Here is a 20,466-nt window from a genome sequence, read left to right as displayed (position 1 = left end):
TTCTGGTTGGCAACATGATTGAGCTCCAGTTCTCTGCTGAGCCATGCACAAACCCAGCGGCAATCCCTGGGCTCAGCATCCGGCAGAGGGAGACACTTTATAAGTGGCCCTTCTGGGGCCCTGATGGGAGCTGTTCTACAGCCATTCCCAAACGGAAACAAGGCAAAGTGCAGGGCTCCCTTGATCTGATAGAGAGCAGTGGTCAAACTTGATACAGCATACAGCCTTTATTCAAGCAGCATGGTGGGGGGGAGGCAGTGAAGAGCAACACGCCCAGCCAAACCTACAAGGTATTTTTGTATCTGCACCAAGAAACGGTAGGAGCCTCTGGAATGCAGACCAAAATGGTGACAGGATTTGGTCCCAGCAGCCAGCCAGAGGCTCTGGCCTGGCAGGGGAGGTCCCACCCATCCCTGAGCATGCAGCTGCCAGCACCTCTGCACAACCGGTTCAGAACGCAGCACAACCACACGGAGAGGAGCTGTGCAGCCCAGAGCTCACAGGGGGGTGGTGAGGGGGAAGGGAAGGTTCCACCCCGTATCTCCCTCTCGCAGACGGTGTATGCAGGCTTCAAGGGACTCCAGAGGCACAGAGGAATCCCAGGAGTGGTGGCAGGGGCCAGGAACAGCACTGGCGACTCATGATCAGTCAGGTCTGTGGTTCTTCTTGCTCATCTCTGATACGGATGCATCGAGGCAGATTTGATGTTGGTTTTTATACCACTGGGCATCTTCCCTGCATACAAAAGGAGCAGGGCAAAGTCACTTGCAAGAGAATGCATCTGTGCAAGAGATCCCAGAGCAGTCATTCAGGCACACCGACACCAGGGCACTGCAGCCCCTCCCACCCCTGGTAACTGCTGCTGTTCCTTCATTCCATCTCAGACACCAATTCCTTCTCAGCGACCCAGGACTGGGCAAGGACTCCAGCTGACAGTGCACAAGCACAGCACAGAATCCCAGGGCTGAAAGGGCTGTGGGTTGTCTTGTCCAACCCCCTGTGCCAATACAGGAATGCTGCTCCTCAGCCATCCCTGTCCAGTGCTTACCCTGCTTCCTCTTGAAAACTTGCAGGGAAGGGGATTCCACTGCTGCCCTGGGCAGTCTGCTCCACAGCCATTCTGCTCTAACAGCAAGGATGCTTAGCTTTACCTGAGCTAAATCTCCCTGGCTGGATTCAGGCTGGATTCACTGAGTGGTGTCCTGCCTCAGGTGGCAAGGGAAAACAGATGTTCTCTCCCTTCTTTACAACAGCCTTTCAGATTTAGAAAACTGCCAGGTTCAGGCTCCAGGGGTAGCCAGCCTGCCCCTGGAAGCCACACAACCCATGCCCTACTCCAGCTCTTGGGTGCCCTCCCCATCTCACTCACTCACCACGCCTTGTTGTAACTGTTTGATTGGAAGGGATGTTGCCTAATGGGTCCTAGAGCAAGCCCCAAGTCCTCTAGATGCCAGCTCAGTCTGGCAGGGGCAGGGGAAATACCGTGACCACTAAGGCGGTTTTCCTAGGTGCTGCGGATAGCCACTTTTCTGGCACAAGGTAGTATCCGTGGAGGTAATGTATAGTTAACCTCCCACTTTCATTTCCAGTGGGAAGATCTTAGCTTTACACCCACTTTATGGAAATAGGAGACTCCTCCCTAGCTTGCTCCTGCGGCCATATGGCTAAGGGTAAGTGAAACTCAGGGGCATCCAAACCCCAAGCCTCTTGGCTTGGGCCTGCATGTAGGATGCTTGCCAAATGATTTGGAAGCATCTGAAACCCCAGGTGAGGGTGGAGGATGTTTGACAGTAGTAGGGCCACATATGGTTCTTGAATGACTCCCGGATTTGGAATTGATTTGATGTGGCTCAGAACATGGAAAATTTTCCTTAAAAAAACCCAAAACAAACAAACCAAAAAACTTGTAGCCTTAAAGGCTTATCACAGCCTCCGACCTCCCCTACAACCATGTCCATGCCTCGCAGATATTACTAATTAAAAACTTTGCTGGGCACTGGGTCCCAATCTGCTACCAGGCCACCTCAGGCCTTTATATCCTTGTTGGGGCCCAGTCCCTTAGCCTAGGCCCTCTGTGCTGGGCCTGACTTCTGGGTCCCAGTCCAAGTCTCCAGGCTTGGGAGCAGCCCAGGCTGTTGGATGTATGGCTGGTCCCATTGCCCCCAGACATGTAGCAGGGCTAGGGCAGCGTGACAGCTGGACTCAATTTCCTGGCAGGGAAATTCACCAAGGCGCCCTCGGGGGTTACAAGAAATAATGGCCACAAGCTAGCAGAGAGCAGATTTAGACTGGACATTGGGAAGAACTTCTTCACAGTTCGAGTGGCCAAGGTCTGGAAGGGGCTCCCAAGGGAGGTGGTGCTCTCCCCTACCCTGGGGGTCTTCAAGAGGAGGTTGGATAGGCATCTAGCTGGGGTCATCTAGCCCCAGCCCTCTTTCCTGCCTATGGGGAAATGATGATCTATTGAGGTCCCTTCCGACCCTAACATCTATGAATCTATGAATCTACACAAACCCCAAGATCCTCCTCAGCAATGCTGTTGCCCAGCAGTTAACTCCCCTTGTCTTTGTGCTTCTGGTCATACTTCTCTGGACACAGTGCATCACATTTCTCTGCATTGAACTTCATCATCTGGTTGTCTCTAGTCCAGCTTCTCAAACCATCCGGATGATTCTAATTCTACTCCCATCCTGCTATGTGTTCACAGTCCTTCCCAATTTTGCATGATCTGCAAACTTGATCAGGAGACTCTATTTGGGTATCCAAATCATTCATAAATGTTAAAAACCACCAGACCTACGCCAGCCCCCCTGTGAAACCCCACTTGAATCCTCCTCCATTCTGACACAGATCCATTTATAATTACCCTTTGCATGTGGTTACTGAGCCAATATGTATCCACCTTACAGGAATTTTATCTAGCCATGTAAAATTCATTTGTAAGGTCATGCAGAACTTTAACAAAAGCCTCATTGAAGTCCAAGTACATTATGCCCACCGCATTCCCTTCACCCACCCAACTGGTTACTTCGTCAAAGTAGATCAAATTAGTTTGGCATTTTTTGTTCTTAATGAGTCCATGATGATTGCTAGTGATCAATCTTTCCTCCTCCAGATGTTTACAAATTGAGCCCAATATCTGTATGAGTACTGAGGTTCGGCCGACTGGTCTATAATGCCCCAGGTGTCTCCCCTACATTTTTTACGGGCACTAGGTTAGCCCTTTTCCAGTTCTCTGGAACCTTGTCTGCCTCCCTCAATTTGTAAATGTTATTGCCAATGGCTCCTAGATCCTTTCAACTTGTTCCTTCAGCATCATGGGATAAATTTCATTAGGGCCTGGTGACTTAAATTTATTCTGTTACTCAAAAGATCTCTGACACTCTCTTCAGTTACCATGACCTCAGCCTTTCTCCTCTTTTGTCTATATTATTTTTACTAGCCATCAGGTTGCAGCTTATTTTTTGGGAAGACTGAGGCAAAGCAGCCAATGAGTAGCTCTGCCTTTTTTTGCATCTCCTGTTAATAGCTTACCCTGGCTATTAAACAACGGACCTTATTTTTTCAGACCACTATATATATAAATCCCCTTCTTGTTGTCTTTTAAGTTCCCCCTCCAGGTGTAACTTATCTTTTATGTTTGTTTTCCTGATTTTGTCCCTGCAAGTTTTTGCTATGTCTTAGTGGCGTATCTTTCCTTCTACTGCCTGTATGTTTTCCTTCTAATTTTGCAGGATCTAAGGAGTTCCCTGCATATCACATCAGTCTCCTCTGATGTCTGCCATGCTGAAGTAGTTTCTTGTTGAGGTTTCAATGCTATGCCCCTTTAGAAGCTGCCGTCCTCCTGGGCCCTTTATTCTTTAACCTGCCCACAGACCTTTCCCTGCTGTTTCTCTTAATTGGTTGAAATCTGCCTTTTTGAAGTCCAGTATTTTCGTTCAACTAATCTTAGACTTCCTCTTTCTCAGAGTGATGAATTCTATCATACCACAATGACTTTCTCCCAAGTTTCCAAACAACTTCATGTTCTCAATCAATTCTTCCTTGTTGGTCAGAGTAAGAACCAAGATAGTTGTGCTCTGTTCATTAAGAACCTGCTTGGACCTGTAGGGGGGCTGTTAGGAAAGCCAAGGCGGACATAGAGCTAGGACTAGCGTCCAAGATCAAAGATAATAAAAAGTCCTTTTTCAAATATATAGGGAGGATGAAGAAGGCACCGGGAAATGTGGGGTCCCTGCAAGACATGTTGGCCAATCTGGTGGTTGCGCCAGAGGAGAAGGCAGACCTCTTTAACAAATTCTTCACCTCCGTTTTCTTGTGCAGGGACCGGGACTCCCCCACCATGATTCAAGACAGACTCGAGGGGAACACCTCAAGACCTAAGGTTGAGGAGGACTGGGTTAGAGTGCTTCTGGAGGGGCTGGACATGTTCAAATCAGCAGGTCCAGATGCTCTCCAGCCCAGGGTGTTGAGGGAGCTAGCAGGGGTTATTGCAGGGCCCTTGGCAAGGCTTTATGAGCGCTCGTGGTGCTTGGGCCAGGTGCCAAATGACTGGAAGATAGCCAATGGGATCCCCATCTTTAAAAAAGGGAGGAGGGAGGACCCGGGCAACTATAGACCCGTCAGTTGTACCTCAATCCTGGGGAAACTCTTTGCGAAGATCATCAAGGAGCACATCTGTGATGGGCCGGCATCGCGGATGATGCTCAAGGGCAACCAGCACGGTTTCATTAGGGACAGGTCATGTCAGACCAACCTGATTGCCTTTTACGATCAGGTCACAAAAGCATTGGATGCAGGTGTCGCCGTGGATGTAGTCTTTCTGGACTTCAGCAAACTGTTCAATTTCTTTATCAGCGATTTGGATGACGGGGTGAAAAGCAACCTGTTCAAATTTGCTGATGATACCAAAATTTGGGGTGAGGTGGGCACGCTAGTAGGGAGGGAAAGACTGCAGAAAGACCTGGATAGGTTGCAAGGGTGGGCTAACAAAAACAGGATGCGTTTCAATACGGACAAGTGCAAGGTGCTGCACTTGAGCAGTAGCAACCGGCAGCACACTTATAAGATGGGAAACTCCCTTCTTGAGAGCACGGAGGCAGAAATGGATCTTGGAGTCATCATTGACTCCAAGATGAACATGAGCCGACAATGCGAGGTCATGGTCGGCAGGGCTAACCAGACCCTATCGTACATCCACAGGTGCCTCTCAAGTAGGGCCAAGGAGGTGATCCTCCCCCTCTACGTGACACTGGTCAGGCCACAGCTGGAGTACTGTGTCCGGTTCTGGGCACCCCACTTCAAGAGGGATGTGGACAACATTGAGAGGGTCCAGAGGAGGCCACCCGCATGATCCGGGGACAGCAGGGCAGACCCTACAATGAGAGGCTACAGGACCTGAACCTGTTCAGCTTTCACAAGAGAAGGCTGAGGGGGGACCTGGTGACTGTCTATAAACTCACTAGGGGGGGGACCAGAAGGGTTTGGGGAGACCTTGTTTCCCCTAGCGCCCCCCGGGATAACAAGGAATAATGGCCACAAGTTGTTGGAGAGTAGGTTCAGATTAGACATCCGTAAGAACTACTTCACAGTCAGGGCGGCTACGATCTGGAACCAACTTCCAAGGGAAGTGGTGATGGCTCCTACCCTGGGGGTCTTTAAGAAGAGACTTGATGCCTACCTGGCTGGGGTCAATTGAGCCCTGTTTTCCTCCTGCCCAGGCAGAGGGTCGGACTTGAAGATCTACAAGGTCCCTTCCAACCCTACTTCTATGATTCTATGAACCTCCTAGACATTATGTTTTGCTGTACTATTCTTCCAACAGATATCAGGGAAGTTAAACTCCCCCATTAGTACCATCTCATAATGTTTGGATGTGTTTGTTATCTCTCCAAGTGCCTCATCCGCCTCTTCCTCTTGACTTGTTAGTCTATAGTAGACCCCCATTATAATATTACTGTTGTTCTTTTCCTTTTCATCCTCTTGCTCTGGAAGGCAACGCCTCAGGGGATGCAGTCAAAAATCACATGGGCTTCTTGCTGCCATGGCACACTGCAAATTCCTGTCTAATCCCTGCACAAAAACATTGTTAACTTAGGGTTGAGGCTACTGCTCAAATGCATTTTCCACTTGAATGCCTATATTATCATGAAACCGCCTTTCAGGCCAATCTCAGCCAACATGACACCCCCTCCAATGTCCCACTGGCTACCCCTGGATTCTATGACAGCTTCAGAATAATTTTGGAAATGAGATTCTTAGTGAAGAAAACAGCAAAATGAACAGCATGATCATTGTTTTCCACGTGGTGTCTCATTCAGTGGATTCTGGCTGCCCCACATTTGGTGCTTGAAGGATTGCACGATTTCAGTGGAAGCATGACAGAATAAGTGCATGACAGAAATTGGATGTGGAAGCTGTAGGCCCTGGCACTGGGCTTTCAGCACCTGGGAAAGAAGAGTGGGGCTCTCGGCGAACACTTGAGCCAGAGGGTTCTGCTCAAATGATCAACAGCGAAACAGCTAACAATGCTGAAGTTTACATGGTCACTGCTAAGCTTCACCATAAACACCCCCAAGGAAACACACAAGCCAGTACTAGCCTCTCAGAGCTGTTATTTCAGCTTTGTCTGCAAACTCAGGCAGGCCTCACTTCATCAGTTACAACTGTGATAGAGTTGAAAGGTTTTCTTCACAACCAAGAAGCTGCATGGAAGCTGCAGCAATTAATGCTGCCACCACTTCCCCTGCTGCAACAATTCTGGAGAGATTACGCAGTCTAGCAGGCCAGAGGTTGAGCACCTCTGTTTTATACTTCTCCAAGGGGTATATGGGGTTCCTATACCCCCTCTGCTGGGGCTGTATAGGAACCCTAAGTTACCACAGGCTACTCGGCTACGCTGCCCCTTTTCTGAGATACCCGCCACTCCAAACACTAATCCTGATTGCTGCTCCATGCATAGGATTTCTTAGATAAGTTTAAACTTGCATGACTGTCAGAGCTAAGACAACTGGACTCTTCTGTTAAAGGTTTTTAGAGACAGCAGCAAATGGAAATTAGTTATACATTTTTAACCATAACAGTGATGAACTGATGCAACTGATTCATGAGGGACACCCCCGTCGGCTCATCTGGCACAGAGTCCCCAGACTGGGCATTTCTAGAAGAGCTTGTGGTCGAGCAAAAGCAGATGTTAGGCAGATTGCAAGACATACTGGGCAGGGCTTTGGCCTGTGCTCTACACGTCAAGTTAGCCTAGATAATTACAGCAGTCCCTTCTGGCCTTAATGCCCACAAATATGCAACAGCTCTTCAGCATCTGGATTTTAATACCATGGTCTCCCTGGAATGCAGCTTGCCTCAGATCCATGCCATGGATCCTCTGCTCTCACTGCCCTAAAACACCTTCCTCTCTCCCACCTGGCCCTCAAAGCCACTTCTCCCCAGGTGTGGGGCCTGGGTTAGGATCTATGCCCTAAGGCTCTCTTTGGATCTTCCCCACTCCTGTGTTCTGCTCTTTCTTCCCATCTGCATTTCAGGCACACTGTGGTGTTCTGCTTATTTACCTGGCTGGCTTGCTTGTGACATCTGCACTCCTGCAAGCATTGGCTGCTCTGGGGTTGATGCACCTGATATCTGGACCTGCTGCATGCCAGAAGCCCCTGCTATGATGGGACCAGTGCCTGGCTGACCTGACTGGACAGGCCCCCCTGAGCCTGGAGGCCTCCGATTGGATAGGCCTTTTCCAAATGCCACTGCTGCTACCAAGGCATTGGTGTCAGTAGGGTTGAAGGTTTGCTTGTTTTGCCGTAAACCTGCAGGGAAAGAAGAGACTTCTGGAGCATTTCAACAAGCCTACAGATGCTTCTCAAGAGGCACCCTCAAGTAGGAGAGGAGCTTGTGCCTGCAACTATGAACCCGTACTAATGCTAGGACAGAAAAGAAAGGAAGGATGGACCAGCAGTAGCGATCCCCCTCCCCTCCTCTCCTCTTTGAGAAGAGAGCAAAGTGAAGTAGCCATGACAGTTGGGCTACCAGGCTTGGACTCGGTTTCCCCTGAGGTCTCTACCTAAGCCACCTTCTTACTGCTGCACACAAACACCCTCTGCATGCATCGGCCCAGCCACCACCCTCCTCCTCCCACTTACAGAGAGCATCTGACTTCAGTCCTGGCCAGCACCATGCACAATGTCAACAATGCACAAAGCAATAACACCTCTGACCATTGTGGGAGCATAGCTGGGTGCACAGGATAAGGGCAGAATGCAAGGTGACAGGACAGGCTGACAGTAGGTCCAGAAAGACCATTATACACAGGACATGAATTAAATACCAAATGGGAGCTGCCACCTGGTATATTCTGGACTCACTCAAGTCTGGCTAAAGAGGTTTCCATGCTCTCCTACCTTTGCACAGCACTACTGATTCATTTATGTGAATTAGAGTGCTTCGCTTGCAAATGCAAGTAAATAAGTGTCCCATCTCCCATAGGCATCTAAAGCAACCTCACAGTAGAGGCCAGAATGACACTTCTGGCAGGGTCAGTATTCATCAATTTGGTTTCCATGAAGTAGAGAAAACCTGGCCAGGCACAAAGGAAACCTTTCACGCACTTCAAAAGGGATGTGGCCAGCCTGGAGAGGGTTCAGAGGAGGGCCACCCGCTTGGTGAGAGGGCAGCAAGACAGGCCCTACGAGGAGAGACTGAGGGACCTGAACCTGTTCAGCCTCAGCAAGAGGAGGCTGAGGGGGACCTGGTGGCTGCCTACAAACTCATCAGGGGAGATCAACAGCAAATAGGCAGAGCCCTTTTCTCCCCAGCACCACCTGGGGTGACAAGGAACAATGGTCATAAGCTGATGCAGAATAGGTTTAGGTTAGAGATCGGAAGGCAATATTTTACAGTTAGGGCGGCCAAAATCTGGAACCAACTTCCCAGGGAAGTGGTCCTCGCCCCTACCTTGGTTAAATTCAAGAGGAGGTTGGATGATCACCTGTCTGGGGTCTTGTGAACCCAGCATCCATTCCTGCCTGTGGCAGGGGGCAGGCTAGGGGATCTGTTCAGGTCCCTCCTGACCCTAGCTACTATGATACTCCCACCACCTTCTTCTTTCCAAACAAAGCAGTCACAAGCCCAGATGCCTGTTGACCCTTCCCTCCTCTTCCTTTCTATACTTCTGCTCCCTTCTGGCTCCAGGGACTGTGCAATACCAGGGTCGTACCTCCCACACTGGCCCTGCGGACTCTGCACTTGCCTTTGCCTGGTACCCATACCTCCACTTTCAGACTCCCGTTCCTCCTTGCTGATTTTCTCCAGCAGATTCGAACACATTTTGTTCAGGCTCTGGATCTGTTTCTGCAAAGTGAAAGCAACCAGAAGATGGAAGAACATCTCTAACCCAATACCAGTCAGCAAGATTCACGAACAAACCCTATCCCAGCTCCTGCCTGAATGAATACAAGTGCTTCAGTGGTGGAGTCCAGGGAACATGCTTCCAAGGCACAAAGCAGGGGATGCTGTATGAGGCAAGGCAATCATTGATCTTTCAAAGCAGGAGGTGGTTAGGGTGTTACTGCATTGGAAGGAGGTTGGAGAATCTGGGTCAGCTGGAGAAATCACAAAAAGGGAAAGGAAGGACACAGGCAGAAGGAAAGACTGACTGGAGTAGGGAAGAACAAGGGCTGCAGCAATTCAGGTGCCAGACAGAGAAAAGGGAACCTGGTGACCTATGGCTGGTCTGAGTCCTGTGCTCAGGACAGAAGCTGGGGCAGCATCTAGTTGTTTTCTGCCTACCTGTGCCACATCAGGACTGATTCGGGCTGCATCTGTGATCAGCTGCTTCTCCTGCTCCTCCACTTCTGGGTCAGGCTTGGTCCGCAGATGGTCAGGCACCACCTCATGACTGAAGACTGGCACACGCCCTTCTGTCTGTCGCTGAAACAATGGGACAGGCCACACTCAGGGTCCAATGCTGTTGCACAGCCAGAACAGGAGCCAGAGCCATACTGGCAACTGGCATCCACAAAGCTCTGTGCCGTTGGGGCACTGAGACCTATCTGGCTTTCAGGCTGCACCCACCACTGCATTACCAAGCATTCTGAGAGCTGCCTGTCAGGATGGCAACCTCAACAGACAGGCCTGAATTAACAGTTCCTTTGGGCTGGGGCTGGCTGCTCACAGTGGGAGCAGGAGGGAGGGGAGGGGTCCAGGCTCTGGAATGCATTTCCTTGTTGGTGGGGGAAGGGGAGGGACAGGACATGATCCAAAGTGTTGACTCTTGCTGGAATGAGCTCAACTGACCCAGAGCCCCTGGGTAAGTAGTGAGGAGGTCTATGTGTACCCAAGGGGAGACTGTTTCTCTGCAGGCCTCAGCTTCATGGCCACTGCATTTTTGCAGCCTGGAACAAATATACAATGCGCCCAGATGAATGCTTGTGGGGGAAGTGGTGCTGACAAAACAGCACTGGGACGACGCATCCCTCCCTCCCCAAGGACTGCTCACACATCTCCCCATGCTCCGAGAGTAGGGGAAAGGCTAGGCACAGAGAGGTGCGGGGAGTGCACATCTTGGACAACACTTAGTAGGGAGCAGAGCTGCCAGGTTCTCACCATGATTTCCTCATCCCGGTCTGGAGACAGCACCAGGGGGATGATGACCTGGTTACGCAGCAGCGGAGTCTTCTCATGCTTCAACACTTTGTTCAGTGTGTTCAGCTGTCCTGAGAGCAGCGCGAAGCTGTCTAGTACTGAGGGCCTGGAAAGGCAAAAGGGAGGGTAGACCTGGAAAGGGACATGGGAGACAGGTGCAGCACATTCCTAGAGCTCGGTCAGGTCATCATCTACTTGGCTCTAAGAGACTCACAACCCCTCTGTTTCAGGGGAGAGGTGGGCACTGGTATTCTGGAAATCCTAATCCAAAAGCAGAAAGCTCAGGCCAATCACTAATGCATGAGTGTGAAACCAACCCTACCCTCTGTACAAAGCCAGGGGAGCATGGTGCAGGGCTCTTCTCAGTTCTACTGGAAGGGGAGAGAAGGAAGAGTGCCTGGGTGCTGCAAGTTACACACAGATCAGATGTTTTCCTCATCACTGTCACTCCCCCAACACAACCTGTAGGGTAGCAGCCAAGACATGGGTTTCTAACAAGCAGAGAAAAGAACAAGTTGTAGCTTGGCTACTGACAGTAAGACCCCTCACAGACCCTTCTAGTCAAAGGTGTATTGTAGGGATGCCTGTGATCACAGGGGGCTGAACCCAATGGCTTAGAAGATCTCTTTTGGTCCTGGGCAGAGGACCTGGGGGTTACAGTGGACTAGAAGTGGAATATGAGCCAACAGTATGCTCTTGTTGCAAAAAAAGCCAACAGCATCCTGGATTGCACCAATAGGAATGTCATTTGTAAGTCAAAAGAAGCAATTCTTTTGCACTGTTCAACACTGGTGAGGCCTCCCCTAGAGCACTGTGCTCAGTTTTGGGCCCCCACATCAAGACGGATGTGGACAGTTTCGAAAGAGTCCAGCACAGAGTGGCAAAAATTAGGGGCCTGGGAAGCAGAACTTGTGAGGAGAGGCTGAAAGAGCCATGGTCCTTTTAAACTGGAGAAGAAAATGCTGAGGGAGGATCTGAGGACAGTCTTCAAATACCTGAAGAGTGGTTACAGAGAAGATAGAGATGGGCTTTTCTCTGTGGCTGTAGGGGACAGGACTAGGAGCAATGGCCTCAAGCTACGGCAGGGAAAATGTAGGCTGGAGATGGGGAGGAATGTTGTGACTCCACGGATAGTCAAGCATTGGAACAGGTTGTCTGGAGAAGCTGTGGAATCGCCATACCTGGAAATTTTCAAGAGCAGGTTAGACTTACTTGGCTGGGATAATTTAATCAGGGGTGATCCTACCTTGAGCAAGGGGCTGGAATAGATGCGACCTTGCAAGGTCCCTTCCAGCCCTACTTTCCTATGATCCTATAATTCCTTTGAAACAGACCATGTTTCAGGCTGCAGGCTTGCTTGATAAATCCCATCAGCAAAGCCCCCTTTAGCTTGCACTCCTTGGAGGATTCACTAGGAACATTCTGACAATGCTGCAAGTCACCTACAATGCAAGGTATAAACATTAGCAGCATTTGATATTGGTGCTAGCAGCTGATGTTAAGTGGAGAGTGCATATCTTGATGAGCAGGTTGACCACCTTGCCCTTATGCATGTTCAGAAGGTGAGTGCCCCTCCATGCTCTACCTCACCACATCTTGGCAAACACTGTACTAGTGGCAGGGGTAACGTAGCAATCAAAGGCCAGGAACAAAAAACGAACAGCTTCTAACTTAAGGCATGTACTGGCCTTCCAGATACTTTGTCCATATAGATTTCACTCATGGTATACCCAACCAATGAAATAAGTAGGCCCTGAAGAGAAAATGGTGTTGACAGGACCCTATGACTGTATAATGCTGAAGCAAACAGATGTGGCTTGGAGTTCTGAGAGCAAGGTCCAAGACCTGCTTAGTCCCATGGTAACAGTCACCATTAAAAGTAGGTAATTTTTAATTACATTTTCAAGGGAAAAGAGATATAAAAAGATGGAGTAAGGCTTTCTTTTTTAACAGAGCTCTTCATTCATTTTCTCTTAGTTGTTTTCACAGGGAAAACATCCTGTATGTTAGTTTTTTCTTTAAAAAAATAAACTTAATAAGTGTCCTTTTGGAGGAAAGTGCCACTTCCTTTAAGGCAAAAGACAACAAACACATAACAAGAGAACAGCAGAGTGCAGCCTCTGGATCTAGAGATGACTACTAGTCACAATCTTGCTGCTGTCTTTTCAGCTGCTGTTGTTTTTAGCTGCCTCTTTGGTTGCTAGCTTAAAGCAACACTGCAGAACAATCAACTGTGGCTGGATAAGCCACCTTGGATCAGAGAGCAAATCTGTCCTGCCTGGTATGAAGAAGCGTCTACTTCTGTTGATGTCTTGGGACTGCCATTTTGTTCAGAAGGTCAACTGCTGAATCTAATGCCTATGTTTCTCCAGAGAAGGTTGTGAACACCTCTCTCCATTCATAATCATATGATCTCCATATGGCAACCTCAGCAGGCACCAAGACAAAAAAGTAACATTAACAATTTTTTTTTTGGTTTCTTCAGTGTGATTTAACATTTGGAAATAAGGGCTGTGTGATCTGCCAGGTCTCTGCAACCCCAAAAAGTGGCCCATGAAACAGTTTGGGAACAGCGTACATAACAGAATAGAGCAGCAAGGACTCCCCACCCCAATAGGGGCACAGACCCTTACCAGGTGAGCCGGTCATACTCATTCTCTAGCTTATAGATGAAGCTGATCAAGGAATTCTTCAAGTCAGCCACCTGGCTGATAAGTGCTTCAAGGGTCACTTCAAGCTGTTTCTCCTCCCTCTACAGAAAGCAGAAAGACAGGGATTAGGACATGGCCTAGTACTTTCCTTGCTGCTAGATTATTTCCCTTATGTTGGGGCACTGATTCTTTCCTTCATTTCCCAAGCTCCACTAGATCTGACCCCCACCCCTGCTTCAGCTAAGGCTCAAGCCACTATCCACCTTCCCTGCCATTTACTGCTCTCTCCTTGGACAACTGCTGTTTCCAGCTGCCAGGGAACAGGGAGCCTCTGTTCCCACTGTCACTTTTTAACTCATGAGAAGTGCTCCAACACTCTGGTGATGAGGGATGTCCAAACATCTGGATGCACAAATACCCCTGACTACCACCTTTCACTCCAAAGGACTTCAGTCACTGTATATAGCATCTTCACAGACACCCTTGGGGATGGCAGGTGGCAGAATCTGTAGCACAGCCTGCCACCCACCAGAAGATGGGAGGGTCTCGCAACCAATGGCACACCAGGCAATCCCCTGCCTCTCCTGCCTTCTTGCTACTACAACTTGTTTGCACAACAAGTTATGCAAACCACTTTATAAAACATGTTTTAAGACCCCTGCCCCAGTAAACTGCTAACACAAGTCTGACAGCTGATAAACACAACCTCACCAAAGAGGGTGGCCGAGAGCAATGATTGAGAAAGTAAATCCTTCCACCCTGTCTCTCTCTGTCTCACTCGACACTTGGTACTGGGCTTTATTTTATTTAATTTTTTTGTGAACAGGGCCAGGGCCAGAATAGACTTCACTGAAGAGCTTGCTGGAAATCTTCAATGCTCATGAGAAGATGAGAGCTTTACCCTGAAGGCCACTATCAGGTTCAGTGAATTCTGTTTAGCTAGGTCACGGAAGTACGTGGACTGGATACCTGGGCACTGTTACACTGGAAGATCAGAACACCCCATGTGTTCTCCAAGCTGTAACAGAGCCAATGCATAACTCATTCTGAACACTGTGCGTGAACTCACTGTCGTTTATATGGAGATAAATGAAATTAGGAGCAATTTATGACTGTCCATGTCCAACGGTCTTCTGTGCCACATGCCTTAACCTCTGCTAACACAACCTCAGAAGCTTTTAGCCTTTCAAGAGCTGACTGGACAGAGACATGTATAACAGCTAGAAGAACAAGAGCCCCTCAGGAATCAAGCCCAGGTCCTGGAGACACAAGCCTGACTAGGTTTCAGTAATCTGCAAGAGCCCTGGAAAATTCTGCCCTTCATTTCAGCAGGGCTGATTTGGAGGCTTGGCTCATCCCAGCAGGACAGTCATGGTCTGCAGAATATTCTAAGAGCTGATTCACACCTGTTCTGTCATGAGGAAACCAAGTACTCCCAGCATGAGAGCACCAGTGGTCTCACCAAGAGCTGCTGTCCTGCATGCACTGGAGTGGCATAACTTCGAGCTACATAACGAATCCTTAAAGTGGTGTTAAACACTTATTATGTGGCTCAATGTTACCCCGGCCAGGACAGGATTCTCTCTGATCTGCACAACCCAGCTCCTGTTCCATTAAGGTGTGGCAACTCCCCACAGATGTGCTGCTCAAGTTGAAGTCCTCGGGGATTCCTGGACCTCTCACATCCCTGCCTGTAGAGCAGGGGCAGAAGCCTGTTCTGGCTCCCCAGCCCTCTAGTGGCAACTCACAGCTACGGCTCCTAGTCCTGCCCCTGCTCACCAGGCCTCTAGTCGCAAGTCACAGTTGTGAAGGTGGGGGACAGTCAGAGAAGGTTTCTAGACTAAGGGTGTGATTGCTCCAAAATCCAAGCTAGTACTAACACTGATCAACATTTGTTAGGGCCTGTAACAAGGCTCAAACTCCCTAACTGCTAACAGCTTCTATAAGTGCTGGACTAGTTATCCATGCAAATCTATCAAGAATAGTTTACTATTATTCTTCCTGCAGCTGAGAAGGGAGATAGCAGAGAAACAGTGGGATTTAATAAGCAAAGTGAAAAGCTGGGTGCTTAGAGCCCTTGATTCTCCAGGCCCTTTACATTCCTCACCCAGCTTGACCCACATTCTGCAGCAAAGCCCCTGAGTTATGTAGTAGCTTTCTATGTTTTTTTAACTGAGTCTATTAAACTCAACAAAAAAACAGAATAAATTCCACTTTCTTACTGCTAGCCACATGGAATTAATGTATTTCAGGCAGTGACTCAAGCTTTTAGTTTTCATTGGACTGCAGAATTCTGTGCTGAGTATATGCAACTTTCCCTTGCAGAAACTGTCAGAAGAAAAACCAGGGGTTCTGGAGAACAGGGGACAGGTGTTTCCAGCATGCACCCAGGAGAGCAGTTTTGGATGCACATTTTAGCTATTCCTGCTAAAATGGCCAGCAGTGAAATAGTTAGCACTGACTGTGTGAATGCTGGCATAACTAGGTTACAGTGTTAATTCCGAAGATGAATGGAGCTGTTCCTTCCTCTGAGAAACTGTTGCAGGCTCTCTGCAGACTGACAAATGTCACTGTATCAGGATGCATTCAGTGCATATTTGGGAGGTTCTTCACAGCTCCAGGGGTAAGGCTACATGAAACCATGAAGGTCAACCACATACAGTGCAACCCTGGAATACATCATTCCAACTGTATCTCAGATTCCTCACCTGTATTACAGGGGCAGCTCTGCTGCTGATCCACTTTAAAAGAATATGTGCAAGGGCTATCAGTCTCCCCATCACTGCTAGTAAAATGTAAGCACATACAAACAGGAAAGCAGCAGTTTGCTTCCTCCTCTTTTTTTTTTGTACATGCCACCCACAGTTGTAATGCCCTCTGGGACTGTGCCTTCCCCTCACACTGTTACAGACCTAGCAAACAATCATGCTGCTACCACATCTGATGATCCTGGCAATGGTGTCACCATCTCTGGAGGCTGTAGCCGTTGAATGTCAAGCGATTGTAACTGATGCATCAAACTGCATGGAGCCAGTTAAGTGGGTAGGGCTGCCACCACCACAAAAAACATTTGGAGAGTGTTAAGAAGAGGCCCGTACAAAGGGATTGTGGCTGCACAGTCACTCACTTTTAAAAAGTGTTGCACAATTTGGGCTCCAGAATCTCTGTGGTAACTTTAAGGACTGGGTCACAGGCAGTCTGGACTAGTAGTTAGGCCACTGGGGGAAGAAGCAGGAGCCAGGGGCAGAGTCTAAAACATGAGCTAAGTCAGGTTTTGGCAGTCAAATGCCGAGTTACCAGATCCAAAGCGAAACCCAGAAGCAAATTCCAAAACTTAGGCCAGGTCAGAGTCCAGGTTATCAGATCCAAGGGAAAATCCACAAGCTGGAGTCCAAGAACACAGCCAAGCAGGGTCAGAAACAGAGACTTCCCAAAGGAGATCTTAATCGGAACTGACGGCTGGCCTAGAGCCTGCTGCCACAGCTGGAGCAGAATGGGGAAGCTGCTATCCCAGCAGCCAGTCAGAAGGCCCAGCCTATGGCCAGCTGGAATCATTAGTGGGGTTAGGGCTGCCAGTCCAAGCCCAGGCCTAGGCACTTAGCCCAGCTGGGCTGCCTGTTAGGGCCCCTGACATTAAGCTTTCATTAAAATAAGCCCCCTGGCCTTTACGGCTGGAAAGCTCAAGTGGGTAATGAGAAAAGGAGTCTCAAAAAGAGTCACCGTGGTGGATTCTGCAGACAGCCTGGACCAGTATCTCAGAGGGGTGAGAAGTAGTTAGCTGTGGCAGTCTGAACTCAGGCAGAAGGCAGGGCAGGGTGGCACGTTATTTGACTAATAGCTCAAAGAGGCATAAGCACATTCTAAATCAATCAATAAATGCTAGGTCTATTAGTAGCTATTAAACAGAACAGTCAAAGATGTATCCTCTGGCATCTCTAAACCAATGACAGTGGATGCCAAGTCAGGTAATGAACAGGGGATAGTTCACTCAAGGTCAAGGGTATCACTCATCTGGCCCCATGAGATGGAGGAGTGGCATGGGACTGGTCCATGGGCCAAATGACTAGTGCAGAGCTGGCCCCATGGGCCAAACTGGGTCTATGCATCATCATCCCCCGCAGTGCCTGCTCCAGCCAGTCCAGGACATGCATTGTATCCAGGTTCCTAGGGGTGGGGGGAGGAGAGGGTCCCAGACTGGCCCTGCATGGGTGTTGTGTGCAGCATGGGTGCAGAAGTGGGCACTGTGTCCTGGGCCCTGTGTGCAGGGCAGGTCAGGTATAGATGTGTGTCAACTTGAGACTCAGGGGCAGCATTGTGGGCCAAATGACAGGGCCCCATGGGCCAGATCTTTGACACCCTTGCTCTAGATCAGTGGTTCTCAAACTTTTTTTTTCACAGGCCACTTGAAAATTGCTGAGGGTCTCGGCAGACCACTTAATAAACTTTTTTTTGTTCTACAAATCAAAGCATACAACTCATATTTTAATATCAGTAGTCTTACCTTTCTAATGTGATGGACGTGCCTGTTTTTTGGAGCGATTTTCTGGGAAGTTGGGTGTAATGTCTGTCAGCTTTAGCTTTAGGTCACCTTTCTGTGGACTACCTGAAGCTCGTGGACCAGTTTGAGAACCTCTGCTCTAGGTATACCCAGTTCAGTGCTCTCCCTATAAAGCATCCACTCCTGTCACTGTTGGAAACAGGCCTATTTGCTATGCCAAGGGAAATGTGGGTCTAGGCCTACTAGAACTACTATATAATCCTTCCTTATTCAGGGAAGCCACTGGAGGCATAGCAACCAATTACTTTGCACAACTAAAAATAGAACAGGGATGGGAGGGATGGTCACAGCATAACAAGGTTTCCAAGGGGAGACACTAAACAGAGCACACTGGCCAGTGCCCACTGCCCCTCAACAGAGTGCAAGGAGCCTGTGGATGCCAAGCAGCAAAACTCTGTCCAGAGACCTGAGCAGACCAGTGAAAGGAAAACAGCCCCACACTTGCCTGGGCTTCCCTCAGCCAGGGGCTCCTTCCTGGTCTGATAGGATAGTTTGGCCAGAGCCAGGGGGAGACTAACCAGGAGGTGCCAGGGTTTGGTGGGGCCATGGATGGGGAGTGCATAAAAGAAAAAGTGCTGGGAGAAATGCAGCCAGAACCTCAGCAGGAGGTTCTTGAGGAGGTGGTGGAGGGGCTGCAGCCCGGCACAATAAGAGTAGATGAGCGCCAGGGTCTCCCTCTGTTGGCAGAAGGGGCAGATTCTAGAGGTATCAGGGAAGCATGCCAGATACCAACTCGTGGAAATGACTCCATTAAGGAGCTGGCTGCCAGCTAAGTTTCCGGGTGGCTCATGGAATCAAGGTGGAGTGCAGACTTGTCCACCAGGGACCTTCATCCCCATCCTTGCCAAGGGCATCCCACCACTTGGTGTCTGGGCGAGATGCCGGGATGGGATGGTGGTGTGTGTGGAGCCCACAGAGCAGGGGGCAATGGGCTGTTCAGAAGTGGACCAGTTTGGCATGCCCCAGCCTGCTGAGGTGGTGCAGTAGGAAGTGCTGGGCTGCCTGTCAAGGCAGGAGCCCCACGCTGAGCTCCAGGGGGCTGGAGGATACCAGGCAGCGGAGACTGCCAGGGCAGCCTTTACCTCCTGGAGCAAGTGGCAGGGCACACACAGTGTGGGCAGCTACATGTGCCAGGCTAGCACAGAGGGATCTGCCAACCCCCACCTGGCAAAATCCAGGAGGGTCTCCAATATGAGTGATGTTGGCCAGGACCATCCACTGGTGCACGCAGGGCACCTCTGTCATTGGCACCACCAGCTGTAGATTTTTCAGCAGGGGCTGGGCTAGGTCTGCACTCTGGGCAACCATCCCCAGGGACCTGGAGGTGGAGGCCAGCCTCCAGGCCCTGAGGAGATCCTGGCAGAACTCCAACAGCTTAGTGAGGTCCTGTCTGGGGAGGCCTCTGAGGCAAAAGCACTCTCGGTCATACCAGAACCCTTGAAGGTGGCAGAGGAAGGCATGTCCTGTTGGGCACCGGCTGCCCTCACACAAGGGGAGACTCAGGACAACTGCAGAGACCTAGTGCCATTCTGGCCAGAAGAACTCCAGTACCCAATTTCTGGAGACTGGCCAGGAGCTCTGGGGGCAGGGGTAGGGTGTGGAAATGGTGCCAAAGCATGGACAGGGTGAGCTTATAGATTCATACATGTTAGGGTCGGAAGGGACCTCAATAGATCATCGAGTCCGACCCCCTGCATAGGCAGGAAAGAGGGCTGGGTCTAGATGACCCCAGCTAGATGCATATCCAACCTCCTCTTGAAGACCCCCAGGGTAGGGGAGAGCACCACCTCCCTTGGGAGCCCATTCCAGACCTTGGCCACTCGAACTGTGAAGAAGTTCTTCCTAATGTCCAGTCTAAATCTGCTCTCTGCTAGCTTGTGGCCATTATTTCTTGTAACCCCCGGGGGCGCCTTGGTGAATAAAACCTCACCAATTCCTTTCTGTGCCCCCGTGATGAACTTAAAGCTGGTTGATGACTAGTGCCCTTGCATGCCACAAGAGACACTGGAACAGCCCTGCCAATTCCTGCAGCTGCTCAGACACTCTGACTTCTACAGCAAGCCTGCGCTCTACTAGACGTGCTGAAGTAGGCGGGAAAAATGCTGCACAGAATGCCCTTGCTTGCAGCTTGCTGGGATCCATGAAGCGGGTACCATCCTCTGCCAGGATGGGGAATGGGGCATTGTAGAATGGTGATGTTCTTCTTGGCATCCTGTCTCTTCCCCAGGGCAAAGAAGAAGCATGAGCCATAGTCCATTTCTCAGAGGAGCTGGATCCAAAGAACGCACTATAAGTGCAGCAGTTGCCCATAACCTGTGGCTCTTCCCACTTTTCCCAACATTCTCTGCAGAGGGATGGGTCACCTGGGTTGGGAGCCTCTCCAGCTCCAACACTTCCCTCTTGAGCTGCTCTCTGGACACTTCCCTGTGCCAAGTGTGCCTCTGGGTCCAGGGGCAGCAAAAGAGCCTGACACACACCTTCCCCATGTCCTACCATCTCCATGCCAAGGGAAAGGCACACCGCAGCTCACACCAGGCCAGCCCAAACTCCCAGAAGGCAGCTACAAAGCCCACATTCTCCAGCAAACTGTTGCTGAAGTGCCAGTAGGCC

At 49.8% G+C, this 20,466-nt stretch overlaps 1 protein-coding gene across 1 annotated transcript; it reads right to left on the bottom strand.

Annotated features, from left to right (window-relative positions):
- Positions 1 to 208: 208 nt before the first annotated feature.
- MED8 (mediator complex subunit 8) lies at positions 209 to 14,057 on the bottom strand. The gene is made up of 7 exons (XM_025206905.1): positions 13,281 to 14,057; positions 11,894 to 12,089; positions 10,609 to 10,753; positions 9,793 to 9,933; positions 9,273 to 9,354; positions 7,566 to 7,814; positions 209 to 735 (listed from the first exon to the last, which is right to left on the bottom strand). The coding sequence occupies exons 3-7, from the start codon at positions 10,609 to 10,611 to the stop codon at positions 671 to 673; spliced, it is 540 nt and encodes a 179-aa protein (XP_025062690.1). The 5' UTR covers positions 10,612 to 10,753; positions 11,894 to 12,089; positions 13,281 to 14,057; the 3' UTR covers positions 209 to 670.
- Positions 14,058 to 20,466: the final 6,409 nt, after the last annotated feature.

Source organism: Alligator sinensis, unplaced genomic scaffold, assembly GCF_000455745.1.
Source record: "Alligator sinensis unplaced genomic scaffold, ASM45574v1 scaffold781_1, whole genome shotgun sequence".
Taxonomy (NCBI): Eukaryota; Metazoa; Chordata; order Crocodylia; family Alligatoridae; genus Alligator; species Alligator sinensis.
Note: the sequence above shows the minus strand (reverse complement) of the source record. Positions and strands in the feature narration are given on the sequence as shown.

What these genes read in the sequence shown, in the direction of transcription:
- MED8 (XM_025206905.1), bottom strand. An exon ending in TCAGTCCTGATGTGGCACAG is followed by an intron (nt 9,355 to 9,792) that starts GTAGGCAGAAAA and finishes TTCACTTTGCAG; the next exon opens with AAACAGATCCAGAGCCTGAA. An exon ending in ACGGGAGTCTGAAAGTGGAG is followed by an intron (nt 7,815 to 9,272) that starts GTATGGGTACCA and finishes CTTTCCCTGCAG; the next exon opens with GTTTACGGCAAAACAAGCAA.